At 46.1% G+C, this 16108-nt stretch overlaps 1 protein-coding gene across 2 annotated transcripts in view; it reads left to right on the forward strand.

Annotated features, from left to right (window-relative positions):
• The window catches only part of RALGAPA2 (Ral GTPase activating protein catalytic subunit alpha 2), a 92526-nt gene that overhangs the window by 41936 nt on the left and 34482 nt on the right, over positions 1–16108 (forward strand). For both annotated transcript variants that reach the window (XM_050972029.1, XM_050972030.1), the window contains 10 exons: positions 196–304; positions 817–927; positions 1275–1343; positions 1511–1648; positions 2100–2286; positions 3061–3832; positions 4097–4168; positions 5141–5264; positions 6031–6186; positions 12584–12742. In XM_050972029.1, coding sequence (XP_050827986.1) covers positions 196–304; positions 817–927; positions 1275–1343; positions 1511–1648; positions 2100–2286; positions 3061–3832; positions 4097–4168; positions 5141–5264; positions 6031–6186; positions 12584–12742 — 1897 coding nt within the window. The remainder of the gene's footprint in view (positions 1–195; positions 305–816; positions 928–1274; positions 1344–1510; positions 1649–2099; positions 2287–3060; positions 3833–4096; positions 4169–5140; positions 5265–6030; positions 6187–12583; positions 12743–16108) is intronic.

Below are 16108 nucleotides of genomic sequence, written 5' to 3' on the forward strand. Positions count from 1 at the left end.
CTTTCTTGCTGTTTATCTTCTGCTGCTGCCTTGTGGTTTGGTCCTGTGAAGTTGACTCTGCACCATGAAGGGGCTGGCCTGTTGTGCTGGAGGGGAAAGAGAGATCTCATCTTTGTGCATTTTTTTCCTTTTTTTTTTGTCCCCTAAACATTGCTGTAAATCTCCTGACCAGCTCCCTTTTCCCTTTTCACAAAGATGCATAGCCATCTGTGGCCTCGGCGTGTGGATCTGTGAGGAGCTCACACAGTGCACGAGCCACCCCCACGTGAAGAAAGCCATCAATGTCATAGGTGTGACACTGAAGGTATTGCTGTGGCGGGCTCTGATCACCGTGCTTTGGGAAAAAAAGGCATTTCCACTTTGCAAATAATCACTGATAATCTGAGGCACTGAAATAATTCAGTGTATGAGGCACCCCCACGTGAAGAAAGCCATCAATGTCATAGGTGTGACACTGAAGGTATTGCTGTGGCGGGCTCTGATCGCTGTGCTTTGGGGAAAAAAAGGCATTTCCACTTTGCAAATAACCACTGATAATCTGAGGCACAGGCTGCTGCTGTGGTGTCCTGTGAAAGCATGCAAAATATTGGCAAAAATAGCCTGTGTGCCTATAGACTCCTTCCCCAGCAAACTCACAGAAAAGATCTCCCAGACAGTGTCAAACCTGCTGGTTTCTAATGCTGACCATGTGATCTCACAACACTGACGTTTTTTATTCTTTGCAAAGATGTAAAATAATGAAATGTAGAAAAAACTGAATGCAGTGTGTTGTACCTGAATATTTTATCTGGCTTTTAATCGCCTTTTTTCTTCCAGTTTTCCAACAAGGTGGTAGCTCATGTGGCCTGTGACATCCTTCAGCTGCTGGTGTCTTACTGGCAGAAGCTTCAGGAGTACGAATCCTCCCTGTGCCGGAAAATTACAGAAGTATGTCAGATTCTTTAAAATGTTTGTATGGAAATCAAAGTTATATGCAAAGTTGTCTCTATCCCTTCCTTGGGCTGCTGTGATTTTGTTACCTCCTTCTTTTTTTTTATTGTGAGCGAGGTACTTGCTACACTCCCTGGACCAGTGTATGTCCCTCGTTTGTAGTGACTTGTGTGCAAAATGCTCAGTAAAATGTTCTCGTTGATTGGCACAGGCAGTTGGGTGCACCTAGGAGAACTTAACCTGTTCCACACCCTGTGGAGCTGTCTTCCACACCCTGTGGAAAGTCTGTCTCTGCAGAGGAAGAAGCTGAGTGCCTTTCTGACACTTGGTTTGTTTGGCTGCAGATCCTGGTGGCCACCATCGCGTTCCTCCTGCCCGGTGCCGAGCACTCCTCCATGGAAGCGGATAAGAAGGTGTGTCACTGCAAAGACCTGTCTCCATTCTTTGTGCTGTTTGAGGGGGGTTTTAAATGAGGTTGCCCCAAACCAGAGCTGAATTTTAAACTTTGCCATTCATACCCTAAGATATGGGTGAGTTTAATAGAGTGTACCCAAACACTGTGGTCCATTTTCTTGTTCAGTTCATAGTTTCACTGCTGCTTTGCTTGCTGGACTGGTGCATGGCACTGCCCATGAAAATGCTGCTGGAGCCCGTGTCTGCTGGTGCTGTGGAGGATCAACATGCATCCAGAGCTCCTTTGCTGGATTATATTTACAGAGTGAGTAGAGGGAAGGAAGGTGATTTACTCTGCCTGGCTGTTTAAAGATGCCTTTCACACACCCAGAAGGCACAGAAGCAGCTTTGTTGAGCACTAGAAAATCATGTCATCCAGGTGAGAAGTTACAAATGCAAAATGTTAAGAAGATAAGATTAGAGACATAAAACAGACAGGGGATGATGAAGACAAAGGTAAAATGCTTAAAACAATGAGCCAGGGAAAATAATCTTTGCAGAAATATTTGGATTATTTGAAGTGGGCTGTAAAAATACAGAACAAGCCCTGAAGTGAGCTGTTACAAGCACAGAATCAGTGCAGATGGAGACTGTTAATTTAGAAATGCTGAATTTGGACATGGGTGGGTTGTGTAGTGTGTCAGAACTGGGGGGGTTCTGCTCGCTGGGTGTGTTGGGGACTGTCCTAGGTTGTCACTGGCTCCGTGTCCCCGCAGGTCCTGCACTGCTGCATCAACGGCTCCAGCACCTACACGCAGCAAAGCCACTATGTGCTGAGCCTGGCCGACCTCTCCTCCTCTGACTACGACCCCTTCTTGCCCCTGGGGAATATCAGGAGCTCCTCAGAGCCAGCCCAGTGCCCCTCCTCCACCGATTTGGGCAACCTGCTCACCGTGGCTGAAGGTAAGGGCGTGCCCAGAGTGTGGGCTGGGCCAGTGTGTGTGTGCAGCAGTAGGAAACAGTGTTCCAGGCTCCATCTCTGCCTTGGAAACTTGCTTCTCCTTCCTGCATGTAGCAACTGTTCCTTCAGAATTGAGCACAACTCTCTCTGGATGAATTCCAGTTGCCTCTGTGATAGGATGTTTGAGTTCATTGCCAATGCTGCTCCTTAGAACAAATTTATGTTTAGAAGATGTAAAGGGAAAGAGAAACTCCTTCCCTTTACATCTTCTAAACATAAACCACAGAGAAATAGTTTTATGCTGAATATGAAAAAACCTGGAAATGAGGAGGTTTCTGGCCATAAAAGGAATAACATTCCCATGGGAGAGGTGGAGGCACAGCAGTAACTCAGAGCATAGTAACTTTATGAAATAACTGATGGATGTGCCTGTGCTGAGGGGACCATCTGAGTATCCAGGAAGTCTCTCCCTGCCTCACTTTCCCACCTGCCAGGGATGGAGGAGCATTGCTTTGCAGTGACATCTCTGGTTTGCCTTGGCTTTTCTGCCATGTCACCCTCCTCTTCTGATGGCTTTGGGGATGTGGTGAAGCAAAATAAAACTGTGGACTAGGTAGGATTTCTTGGAAAGCTGTTGGAAATATTTCCTTGAACAGGAAGGATCAGCAGGTCACATAGGGCAAGCTGCTGCAACGTGGCAGAAATCTGCAGGTGCTCCTTCTGTATTGCCTCTTGCTGCTCTTACTGATCCATTGTGTTTTCCCTGATGGTTTCAGAGAAGAGAAGGAGGAATCTGGAGCTGATCCCTCTCACAGCGAGGATGGTCATGACTCACCTGGTGAATCACCTGAGCCACTACCCGCTCAGCGGGGGCCCCGCCATCCTCCACAGCCTCCTGAGCGAGAACCACGACAATTCCTACGTGGAGTCCTCCGAGCTGTGCTCGGAAGTGTTCCGCAGCCCCAACCTGCAGCTCTTCGTGTTCAACGACAGCACCCTCATCTCCTACCTCCAGATTCCTGCAGAGAAGAAGGCAGGCACCGAGCCGGCTGCGGCACCCTCGGACGTGCGGGTGATCGTGCGGGATATCTCAGGGAAGTACTCCTGGGATGGCCACGTCCTGTACGGGCCTCTGGAGGGCTGCCTGCCGCAGTGCAGCACGGCCGCTGCCTTCACCATCTCCAGCGACCTCCAGCAGCATGGCCTTTCCCAGAGCGATGGCTCCCAGGTGGAGGAGGGAGAGGACGCCCTGGACCAGCTGCTGGAGAGGATCGGGAGCAGCAGCCCCGAGTGCCTCCCGCACCCGCAGCGCAAGCTGAACGAGCCGGCGCCGCCACCCTGCGGGATGAGCGCCGAGCAGGAGCGTGCCATCACCGAGGCCCTGCTGCAGCAGAGTGCCCAGGAAAGGGAGTTCATCCTCAAGTGCAGCTCGGACTGCAGCATGAGCGTGGCCCGCCAGGAGCCACCGCCTCCTGCCCAGCCCCAAGCCTCCTTTTATTTCTGTCGGCTGCTGCTGAACGACTTGGGAATGAACTCCTGGGACAGAAGGTAGGAAGAGAGGATCCAGAACGTGCTTAGGGTACTCTCCCCACTTTTTACCCCTAACACACTTAAGAAAGTGAGGATCATACAGCTGGGGGTAAGAGCAGAGTTTTGAACTTCAGTGGTTGTTTGAAATACACACCGATAGATTGTGTATAACAATAATTCTAAGAAATCCTATCTTGTTAATTCTCTTAGCTGTTTGGATCCTGAAATACCGTGTCTCCACTGTGTTGCATTTGCCTTCAAACCTTTCCTATTTATTTTTAGAAAAAGCTTTCATCTGCTGAAGAAAAATTCAAAGTTGCTGCGAGAACTGAAAAATCTGGATTCCCGCCAATGGTAGGTGATGTGTACTGAGCACACCAATGATAAGGTTCGTGTTTCCCAAGGAAGAATGAGTCACCAGAACCAAAACTTCATTCCTGTTGAATCCAAATATTGGTGTGAAAATTTACTGTTTGTTTCTCCAGTTCTGTAGCCTGAATGCAAAATCCACCTCTGCTGGCACATTGTCTGTGTACAGAGAACTCCAAATCAGTGGCAAGAATAAGAGATTTTTTTCAAGTTTGCTTTAGCTGAGAGGTGAGGGAATCAAACTGATTGTGACCTGGGTACAGCTGATACAAAGCAGTATTTTGTATGGAGTGATCCCTGTGTCAGGAGCAGTGCTTTGAGGGGTGATCCACCCAGGTGTGCTCCCCAGCCAGGAAGTGGCAGAAAGAAGTTCTGAATTTTATGAGTTTTTTTCATTACTTGACATAGAGCTGTTTGAAAAACATCTGCAGCATTGCAGAGTTCTGAGTTTCTTGTATCCCAGCAGTTTCCACATCAAATGCACTTTGCATATTTTCAGATAAGCCAACTGTCCCTGTCAGCCTTGTAAAACTTTGCCCAGGGTCTGAAAGTCAATAATGCTTCTTCTGCCTTGTATGTCATCACCCTGTAATTAAAATTCTGTAGGTCAAATTATGCTCCCATTAACACCTGTGCCACCTCACTGTCTCTGCAGTGCTGCACAGATCTGAGTCATTAACCCTGTAATTGGAATTTGGGCAGCAGCTCTGTGGCTGATGTACAGGAGGAGCAGGCTTGACTCTGCTCTCAGAACTGGGGTGTCTCTGCAGTGAGGTTTTGGAGGCAAAAAAAGGGGGGGAAATCTGAAAGTGAGGGATGTATTTGTGTGCATAAAAAAAATCGACACATGGAGCTGAATGTGGGCATCTGGTCATATGTTTGGAGTGCTGGGGATCTGAAAAATAATTTTGAGTTGAAACTTGTTTAATTTTGATTTCTTTTTCCATCCCGTGGCAGTCGTGAGACTCACAAGATCGCCGTGTTCTACATCGCTGAGGGACAGGAGGACAAGTGTTCCATCCTGGCCAACGCCAGGGGAAGCCAGGCCTATGAGGATTTTGTTGCTGGGCTGGGCTGGGAGGTAACATAATTTAGACAAGCTGCCTTGTTGCTGGTGGCACTGCACAGTTTTTAATTTAAAAAAAAAATTGCTACACACTGATGCTTAGCTGCTTTTAGCTCTTGCCATGGTCAGAGCACATTCAGCACAGGAGTTCTTTATGACATGTGTGGGTTTAATTTGCTTTGTCAGAATGGTGTGTCATAATCTAAATGCCATGGACATTTTGATGTTTGGGAAATCCAGAGTAGCTGCGTGTCACATTTAAGGATCCAAGTGCCACACCGAGATGCAGCATCCTCAGGCTGGTGCTGTTGGGAAAACAAACAAGCCTTTGGACTCAGGCTTGACTTCAGAGAGGTGTTTCTTCTGAATGAACTTCTGGAATAATTTATTCTAAGGGTTTTTTTTCTGTAAAAATCTTCAGTTTCTTCCGTGGTTTTTCTGGTTTTTCCTCTACCTTTGGTGATGCTCCTGGCAGCGGGAGCTCAGAGCCCCACAGAGCCCTTAGCCAGCAGTCTGTGGCAGAATCTGTTTGCTGGAAGAAGGCAAAATAGCTGGGTAGATAATGACTCAGAACCTAGTTCAGAGAGATTTACTTTTAGTCAATGTCAAATACAGGCACGGGAAAGACAAATCTAACTGAAAGATCGCAGAGCTGTAGGGGAAGACTTCTTTTTGTCTGGGATGGCTATGGAAACCTAGGGTGGTGATTTCATTAGGAGCAAATCCTGATGGTGTGTCAGTGCTTTCAGGTGGCTGCTGTCTGTGCCTTTGGCTCCCTCAGGTCGACCTGTCCACGCACGGCGGGTTCATGGGCGGCCTGCAGCGCAACGGCAGCACGGGGCAGACCGCGCCCTACTACGCCACCTCCACCGTGGAGATCATCTTCCACGTGTCCACCAGGATGCCCTCTGACTCGGACGACTCACTGACCAAAAAGGTAAAGGCTTTGCAGAGTGTTTCACAGCACTGCAGTCACCAAGGGTGTCCATCGGAGTCTGAGCTGGAAGCAGCCTTTGCTGACTGGCCCTGGCTGTCCCTGCGTGGCCACGTGGTGCTTCTGCAGCTGGGTTAGCTGAATTAAATGGCATCTAAATTCTGGGTTCTGAAACACAATTAACATTTCCATGGTAGCCTCAAATGCCACCATGGGTAATAATATTAGCAATAATTTCATTTGTACATTGTCTGCCAGCCAAAACTGCTGTAGGTTGGTAGAACAAAGCAACCAAATGCAGCATCATCAAACCGTCCTGTGTGGAACAGCAAAGTAAAAGAGGGCTGACAGGCTCAGGAGCCCAAGCAGCCAGCTCAGAGTTCAGGACAGCAGCCAGTTAGGCACAAGTCTGACAAGCAGCCTCTGCTTCAGATAGCCTGAACCCAGCCTAAAATTCTATTGGTATTCAGTGGTTTGTCTTTCCTAGCAAGGAGCGATTTCAGGTTATGCTATTTGCGAGCTGCTGCTTAGACTCAAAGATTTTTGGGGCATACAAAATCTCTGCCTTTTTAATTAGGATGGGCAACTTGTCCTGCAGAGGTTGTTAGCATGCATCAGTAATGCTGCAGCAGTCATCCAGTTGGTTTCAGAATGATGTATGCCTTACTTTGAAATATAAAGGTGGAATCTCTGATTACTGGTTCTGAAAGATTGCCCAGTGTAAAGTCAGACCTTATCTTTTTTATTGTGATATCAGTCATTTAAAGAAAAGGAAAATCAGCAAAATCACATGTTTCTCTTTCTGTATGTAACTTGCTACCTTCATGGATGCATGGCTGTGAAGAAAAGTACTCTGAGTGCTTCAGGATGGAGCAGTGGGGTAGTGGTGTGTAGGTCAGGGCTGTAGAGTCTCTGTGACCATACCAGTGTAGGACTATTTGTGTTTTTATTGTTCCTGACCAGTATTTGTCCAGCTGCTAGACCAAAACTCCAGTGATGAATGATTTACAGTTGCCCTAGGCAACATATTCCATATTCCTATGCTCCATTTCTTGTACTACAAAAAAAAAAAAATCTCTGGTAGTGCCTACTTTGCTTCAATTTAAGCCCATTGATTCTTATCCTATTTCACAGGGATATGAAGGGCAGATTATTTTGCAGCACACTTATGCATGTCTGAGAACTGCTGCCAGGTCTTTCCCAGACTTAGTTTTCCTGCACAAACTGTGGCCATTTGTTTAGTCCAACCTTCCCTTGCTAGTCCTGGGTTTTGTGGAAGCCTGGCAAAGACACTGGGATATGGTCTGGCTGTTGAGTAATTCATCACCTGGGAGAGGAGAGCACAGTGTGGCAGAGCTACCACAAGGGGAAGAATGGGATTTAGCTGCAAACAGTCCACTTATTCTCCTTATTTTCATCTGTGTTTTGGATTATCACAGACACTGAGGGTCTCGTTATTCTATTTGTCTTCCCTGTGTTTGCTCTAAGAGAATTCCTTCTCTGTGAGAAACAGAAACCAAAAGCATTTAGTAGCTGTCAGTCTCCAAGTTTTGTAGTGCCAGGAAACCAGGCCAGCTCCAGCACATGCTGTCTGCAGAAAATAACTGCAAAGGAATTGCTCTGGGAGCTTTTCAGAAAACCTGAGATCTGCTCTAGGAATGGAACCCTGCAGGCATCAAGCTGGGAATTCCAGTGAAGGACAAATCTCTGAGCAGGATCATGGACCCGAGGAGCTGCAAGCAGTGGCTCAGACCAGATGATTTCCAGAGGGCTTTTCAGTGTGTACTCATCCATGGTTCCACTCACAACAGTTTCATTCAGTTTGTCACAGCTTCTGTTGTGAGCAGACATGCAATTCTGTGCAGATCAGCAAGGATTCTTGACAGATCTTTCACACCTGCAGCTGTGAGTGGAGAAAAGGTGCATTTCAGAAGCACTGCACTTTCTGGAAGGTGGGCAACTCTCTGGGCTTAGGTTCTTGCCTCACATTGTTGGGGCAGAATGTCCAGGTTAAAAAGATAATTTCTTCATATTTATTACTTCTTGCCATCAATGCTTTTGTTTTATGGGAGTGTGGGAGAAAAAGGTGGAAGCCCATGGCATTGATTCAGTTCCTGCTCCTACAGCTGAACTGTACCTGATACAGGATAGTGGTGCTGGGAGGAGAGAAGTTCATCAGGATGCAATGGGGGCCACAGCTTCTTTTTTCTTGCCCTCCCTCTGGGATCTAAGGTCCCCCTAATCTCTGAAATCTTTGTGATTGCTGGGGTTTTTCTTCTCTGCTTATTTTGCCTCAGACCAAGAGAGGCTTCATCCCTGTCAGCACACTCCCAGCTGAACAGAAGGACTGACCACCTGCTGCCCTGGGGAGCCATAGCAAGGCCATAAATTCTAGGGGCTGGGGAATTCAGCAGATGCAGTAATTTTACTTAAATATGTTATCGTGGTTCTTTGTTTTTACTGCACGCAGCGATAAATTGAGTTCTGGTATGAATTTCCCAGAATAAGTGCATTTCCACTGGGCTGAGCTTGGCCCTTGTTTTTGTGCAGTAGAGCTGTGACTTGCAGTCTGCATTTTTTTATTTGAGGTATATGCTGGCATTATATTGCTAATTCAGGAGGGAAGAAAAAAAAAACCAAAGGGAAAAAAAAAAAAGAAAAAAGAAAAGCCCTTCTCCAAATAAGTCTTGGCCCCGACAGAAATCTTTCGTAGTGGAGTAGACAAAATTCAGCTGATCTCTTTTGCTGCTGTAGGGTTCAGCATCATTGGTTCCAAACTTTATCTGCCTGTCTTGTGGCAAGAGTGAAAATCAATCCCAGGAATGGCATCCTACAGTCCCTGTCTCATTCTGCTCAAATTGTGCTTAACAGTTTAAAGATGTGCTGCTGAATTTCTCAGTGATTTATTTCATCTTCTCCATTGTCAGAGCAGAACTTTTTCAATTCAGAAATCTGGTTGCAACCCCATACTGAACTCTTGCTCCTTTGCTGCAGAAATTTGTTAGCTGGGGCTAGATTAGATTTTTAGCAGCTAATCTGACTGCTGTAGGGGTTTGCGGAGTGGGGACAGAGCTGTGCTATTGGATTTGTCCAATTCATTTGACTCCAGGACTATAATTGCACTTATGTCTTACAAGGCTTTTATGGCCTCGGGCTGGCGAGCAGCAGAAAAACAAATTGGCAGTGATACAGTGAGAGTGAAAGGGAATGAAAGGCACACATTATCAGTCTCCAGGCAGCCCTGCTCTGGCAGGAAGTTTCTTGCTTAATTTACAAATAAAACTTAGATTTTAGGATGGGCACACAGTCAGCCAGACAATGGGGATGTCAGGCCCCACTGTTACTTAGCAAAAGTAGCAGCCATGCCTCCCCAAAAGCAGGAATTCTTCAGTCAAACAGACGACTCCTCTCTGGAGCCAGCTGGCTGTGTAATGCAATTAGGAGGGAAAGGAGGTCACGCCGGAGGTGTGCACCGTGACCAGTGTCACCCGCGGAGCCCAGGGCCCGAGCTGGGGCTGCCCCTGCCCTCCCAGGGCTGGAGCTGGAGCTGGAACTGCCCTGCCAGGGCTGGAGAGTGCAGCCCTGGGCAGGGACAGCAGGGCTGACCCAGGCCTGGGGCTGGGGCTGTGTCCCAGCACCCTGTTAGCCAAACCAGGGCCAATTCCTGTGCCCACTGTAAATTCCTGTGCACCGGGAAGGACACGCTGCCAGTGCCAGAGCTGCCTTCCCTCAGTGTGCACAGAGCCATTGCTCCAGACTGCTGTTGGGGCTTGCTTCTAAAACCAGTCTGATTTCATGTCTGCTTTGGGATTTTTTTAAATGTAGCTTTTCTCTTTATTCCCCCCACCCCTAAACTGGGTGGGGAGCACAGCCTGGAGCTCTGGCTCCGCACGCGTCAGCCATGGGGCTTTGGACATTTCAGCACAACTTGCTGAAGTCCTTCAGGGCACTGAGTTTGCCCCACAGCTGCTGTTTTGAATAAACAACACAGGAAAATAGCAGCTGGCTTATTGTCGCTGATGAGATTATTGTAACGGCTTTTTTATCAATGGAGTTACCTCTCAGTAACAAATATTTTTTATTAATGCCAATTTTTTTTCTTGTAACATTATACCTTGTAACTGTGGTGCTTAAGGATGTGTGACTTCAAAACAAGGGCAGTAACTCAAGCTCTAAAACAAGTTGCTGGCACACGCTGGGGATTGTGGCAGACTCATGAGCACAGCAAGTGTTGGTACAGCTGAGTTCCCTTCTTCACTGAATTTTGTTCTGAAGGGCGCAATATCAGTCCAATATCAGTACCAAGTGTTTGGTTATTATCAGAACAGTTCCTTGGGATTTTAAAAAGGGTCCCTCAAGCAGTACTTGGACATATTTTGATGACTGTTTTTATAGCAGCATGTGCTATTTCTCACCCCAGAAGCCACAGGAGGCACAGCAGCACAGAGTCTTTTCTTCAGAAGAGCTGAGCTGGGTTTGTGAATTGCCCTCTGCACCTGGGCAACGGAATTGCCTTATGGAATTTTGTGTTCACATTTATTTCTTGGGCTTCCTTCAGCAGAGGAAGGTTTGCTGAGTGCCACCATTGTAGGCTCTCTGTGCAGGGAAGCCAGTGCCAGAGCTGGCTTGGGCTCAGCCTGGCAAACGTGGGCACTTCCAAATCCCTGTTGGGGGTTCCCCGAGCTCAGCTGGGCTGAGCTGGGCCCGTCCTGGGCTTTGGGACAGCCTGGCCAGGCATCCTCAGCATCTGGGACCTGCTGTGCACAAGGTCTGCTCACCCAGATGGATTTTGGGGGTGTATCTGACTAAACCTGGCATCTCACTTCTGATCACTTCGGAGCTGACCTGGCTGCACCTGGTCACGGAGAGTGAGATCAGCGTTTTGTCCTGTGTGTGAATTCCTGCTGCCTTTGGTACATGTCCGTTTGTGGCATTCCCAACATGAGTGTTTTCTTGTGTGCTGCTTTGTTTTTACTAAGCCTCTGCACAGATATCAAGGTGACCACAAGAATAGCAATTTCTACTTGCTCTGTACATAAAAAGCTCTAGTAATAGTGTTGTTCATGTTCCTGTGTTTTTCCAAGATAAAAATGGTTCATGTTTTTTTCAAACAGAACTAAAATTAACTTTATTCATGGGTGTAAATAAAACAGAATTATTATCTTCTGTTTAATTTAAAATAAACTGAGAATCTCAGTCCTTCTGGGAACTGAGCTTTACTTCATTCTGCTGGAACATGAAATGTAAGCCAAGTTCACAGTTGTAACGTTTCAAAATTTTTCACAGTGTGTTGGTTTTGCCACGTTTCTTTTGTGACTGAGGGGTCCAGTTTGCCACCAATTCATAGGAGTGGAAGTTTTTCCTTCTAAAGGCACTGCCTGGCTCTGAATAGGGAAGCCTCATCAGCACAGTGTAGGCTGATCCAAAGCGTGTTGGGGTTAGTTGTATTTTACCAGTGAAAATCACCACCTTCTTTTCCCTTTTTTCTCTCCCCCTACACAGAGTGAAGTAGCAGAGCTTCGTTTTGGCTTCTTTGTTCGGTCTGTTGTGCACATTGTTCCAGGGGTAGCACCAAATTGGAGGAGGGGGGGTGTCTTTTAAGCTTTAAGTGGGACTTAAAGTCTCTTTATGCTTGGAGCTGGCATTGTGTGTGTGGATTACATTTTAACTTTAAAGCTTACAGTTGAAACCATTGTGTGAGGCTTGTACGTGATTGCCAAATAGTTTTTGCCATCTGTTAGATCACCTCCAGCTCCTCCAGCAGCAGAGCAAACACACACACACACGCACAGAGGCTCTCAGATGCTTTCTGTTTATGTCATGTTTAAATTTTATATGTATTTCTTGCAGCTCTGCTCCAAATGAAAAGGTGTAACTCCCTCAGTATTTCCCATTTTTCTGTCCTTCACATTGCCCAGATATTTTGCTGACGTTTCAGGCCGGAGACCCCTCCAGACACAGTCAGTGAGGAGATGTTTGTGGATAATAAATTCAGTTATAGTGGTTCATGACAGGCAGTTTCTTGACATTCTGAGTCAAGGCATTTCATATTTCTGTGACAGCTGCCTTATTTTAGCTGGAATACAATGCTCCGTTGGTTAATGCTTTGTTGCAGTAATTCAGTTTTCCATCCTAAATCACTGTAGGTAATGTACATTTACATATCATGCTAATGGCTAGTTTGATAATGACTTAATTAAGCCATCAGACAACAATGAGTTCTAAATGAAGCAAATTATTGAGCCGATGCTTTCATGAGCAACTGGAGAAAAACAATATTTTAACTTTTCTGTAATGAAATATTCCTGCTATCGAGCATTGTAATTCAATTTGTGAGCCATGACCCCTGGTGCAGCGTGGTTATCACTGGGATTAATAAAGAGCCAATTTGCTGTTGCAGCTCCGTCACTTGGGGAATGACGAGGTGCACATCGTGTGGTCCGAGCACACCCGCAACTACCGCAGGGGCATCATCCCCACCGACTTCGGGGACGTCCTCATCGTCATCTACCCCATGAAGAACCACATGTTCTTCATTGAGATCATGAAGAAGCCCGAGGTACGTGCTGGGTGCCTCGCTGCCTCTGCTGGGCCGTGCCACGGAGCAGCAGTTCTGCTGCTTTCAGCAGGGCTCAGTGGTTTAGAGTTTGGGGGTTGTTTTTTCCCAAATCAGTCCGTCTGTGTCAGGGGAAGGATAAGCTGAGCAATGAGCTGACTTTAAAACTGGATTTACTCATGGTGATCAGAGTGATTGCTCATTCATTTTACAGCCATACTTAGTGCTGAGTGAAACACTCCAGAACACTCAACCCACAGAAGTTACTGGGCAAAGAACAGTATTTAAGCCATTGTGAATGTCCTGAGGCAGTGAAAGCAAACCATTCATGGTTTGAGTTCCTTGTGTGGTGTTGGGTCACTCACTGCTCTACACACGGCACCAAGCAGAACCTCACACGTCTGTGGGACTGTCATTGCCACCTGACTGGGTGGGATGATGCAGACATTGGGCATCCTGTCATCAAACAAAGTATGGGAGGTTCACAGCCAAGACATTTTTTGGAAAAAAATGCATTTTTTCGCAAAATGTCAGAGGTGTGTGTCTGTACATCTGTGCATGTGTGTGAGAAAGCCACTGCAGTAAATGCTCGTCTGGTACTTTATGGATGCAAAAATATGCATAAAATATACTTTGTGAAAGTAGTAATTGTGATAAATACCCTTTTCCTTATAGGAGGGACAGTATTTGTCCAAAGGAGTAGCCAACTGTGGTAAATGCCTCCATCATATCCCGTATTGACCAGGTGTAGATGCTGTTTTTTGAGTTGTGTGTGATGGAGTGGTTGGATACTGACAACCAGTGCTATGTCAGTAGACATTTCAAACTTGAAAATTTTCTAATAGTGATTTGTTGGGGTTTTTTTTATGCTTGGTGTTGAGCTGTGCAATTTAGTTTTTGAGCATTTTAGCTTTTAGATTTTTTTAATGTTCCATCAGGGAAATGAGAATTTAGCGTTAGGAACACGCTTGAGACTTCTCTGGAGCGATGGAGAAAAGCTGTGTCATCTTACATATTAGTCAAAACCACCCGACGGGCAGCCAGAATAAGAGCTAACTGGAAATTTAGCGTTATCCCTACATTTAAAGTACAAACCATTACAATGTAATAAAATTAATCCAGACATTTCCAGGGCAAGTGTGGCTGACCTTTTGTTCACCAGCTACTGACCCCAGGGTGAATGAACGAGCCTTGCAGAGAGAAATGTCTGTTGTTTGGCTTCAGTCCCTGGCATTTAAATTGCATTCCCTAATCGAATGAAAAGGCTGTCCTCTCTATCAGGTTACAGAATCCATGGCAACATTTGGCCTTTTATATCCATAATGTTAGCCTTTTTGTTTGCAGCCAAGTAGAGACACCTGGAGCAATGTTAACATTAACCGCTTTAGCATTAATAGCTTCATTATAGAAGAATTTCTGATCAGATAGCTGTTACTTTTGTTATATTGCTTCAGCTTGTATTGTTTTCATTTTTGATCTCCCTGCTTGGCAACCCGGCAATGATTTGCAAATTTTTTTGTCTTGATTAATTAAGCAATATAATTATCAGGAACTGTGCTGCAGTCTTTGCCCGACAAAGCTTGGGAGGGAAGACAATAGTAAGTCTGTTAGTGTGAATGCATTCCACGCGTCACAGATGCACGAGGATATTGGGAACAATGAGAGGAAAAGCTGCCTGCGAGAGGGGACAAAGCATGCCAGGCAAGCTCCGCACTGCACATACCGCCAGGGACATGCTGTGGGTTCCCTGGGACACAGATGCCTCGTTAGATTGCAGCTCGTCATCAGAGATTAATTCTCAGCCATTTGGTACAATAATTTACCCATTCCCCACTCTTTTAACTAGTGCTGCTTGCTGTAGAGGGGAAGTCTTTGTGCTTGGAAGGTTTATTTAACCTTGCCTACTTTTACTGCGGGCAGCAAAAAATAATGATTTTGCTGTTGGAAATTGGAATGAAGCAGGTGTTTGCAGTGGGCTGAATATTAATTTTTGCTTCACGGATAACTTGCAGTGACATTTGGAGTACTCGCAGAAGGGGATCTTTCCCTCTGTTTTTTTTAACTGATTCCTGTCAAAGCAGGCTGTTTGTTTGTGGTGGCCACCGAAGCCCTGTTGGCCCGGCCGGGGTGTTGGGTGCCGGACTCGGAGCGGAGCCGAGCGGGGAGCGCGCCCTGCACGTTCCGCTGGCCTCCCCCCAACCCTTGTTAGGGCAGGGCCCCCGTGCAGATGGAAGCTGAGGAGATGCAGCTCCAGTGACTTTAATGACCCTTGGCGAGGCCACTGTGTGTGCTGGGGAATGAATAATTCTGAGCCCTGTGAGCATCCGGCTCGGATCGAGGCGGGCTCCGAAGCCCTCGGCTCTGCTGCAGGTCTCCCTGGCCAGGATACATTCACCCTGTCCCTGGGTTACATCTGTAAATTCTGTGGTTCAGTGGTGAGAAAGTCTGCCCCGCTCCCCAGCTCCTGGTGAGTGTGAAACCGTGAATGCAAGTGCTGTAAGCAAAACCTACTTGTCCAAAAAGCCCAGCAGGGAATTTCCCTGCCCCGGCAGCATCTGCTGATCTGACTTTACATATCTGGTATTTGTGTGGTGGTATCACTTCAATACTAGTATGTACTTAACCTCCTTATCTGTACTTTTGCATTCTTTTCGCTTGCTGTCAATGCTTCTAGACAGAGCATGGGATAAAAATTTCACTTAAAAACATTACTGCCTAGAGAGGCAAAACTTGATGCTCCATAATGTTATCATTTTGGTGGCATTGATTTTCCTCTGTCCCCTTCCCTTCCAACTGCCTGGATAGTAATGCTAGCAGTAAATTAAAAAAAAAATTGAAAAGAAGGCAAAACCACGATGGAAACATTTTACACTTTTCTGTTTTATTGGGGAGTGGGTAATTATTTAAGTAAAGGAATGATAGAATAAATGTGTGCAGAGACAGCTGTCATTTCCAGATGTTACATTAAACCAAAATTTCTTCTGTAATTCATTGCCACTTCTAATTAGAGGAATTCCCTAGATGCAGGGGATTTATATTATTCCCTTTGTCCATTTATTGAATGACTGTCACAGTCACCCACAAGCAGTTGGAGAAGAATAATAGAGGGTATTTATTTATGTGATAAGCCTCTCTACAGATGGAAAAAATCCGTAGCTTAAATATTGATAATTGTTGCTGGCTTCTGTCTTGGGCTTTAGTTGGGGGGTTGGATTTTTCATTTTGAGTCTCTGAGAGGGAAATGAATTTGAGTACTTGCAAGTGCTGAAAGTTGTGCATTTAAACATCAAAATTTTCTGGGTTTGGCAGACTCAGGTCTGTTTTGTGTCTGCCCTTCTGGACATGGTTTATTTTTAGAAAGCATCTCTT

Source organism: Serinus canaria, chromosome 3 (genome assembly GCF_022539315.1).
Source record: "Serinus canaria isolate serCan28SL12 chromosome 3, serCan2020, whole genome shotgun sequence".
NCBI lineage: Eukaryota > Metazoa > Chordata > Aves > Passeriformes > Fringillidae > Serinus > Serinus canaria.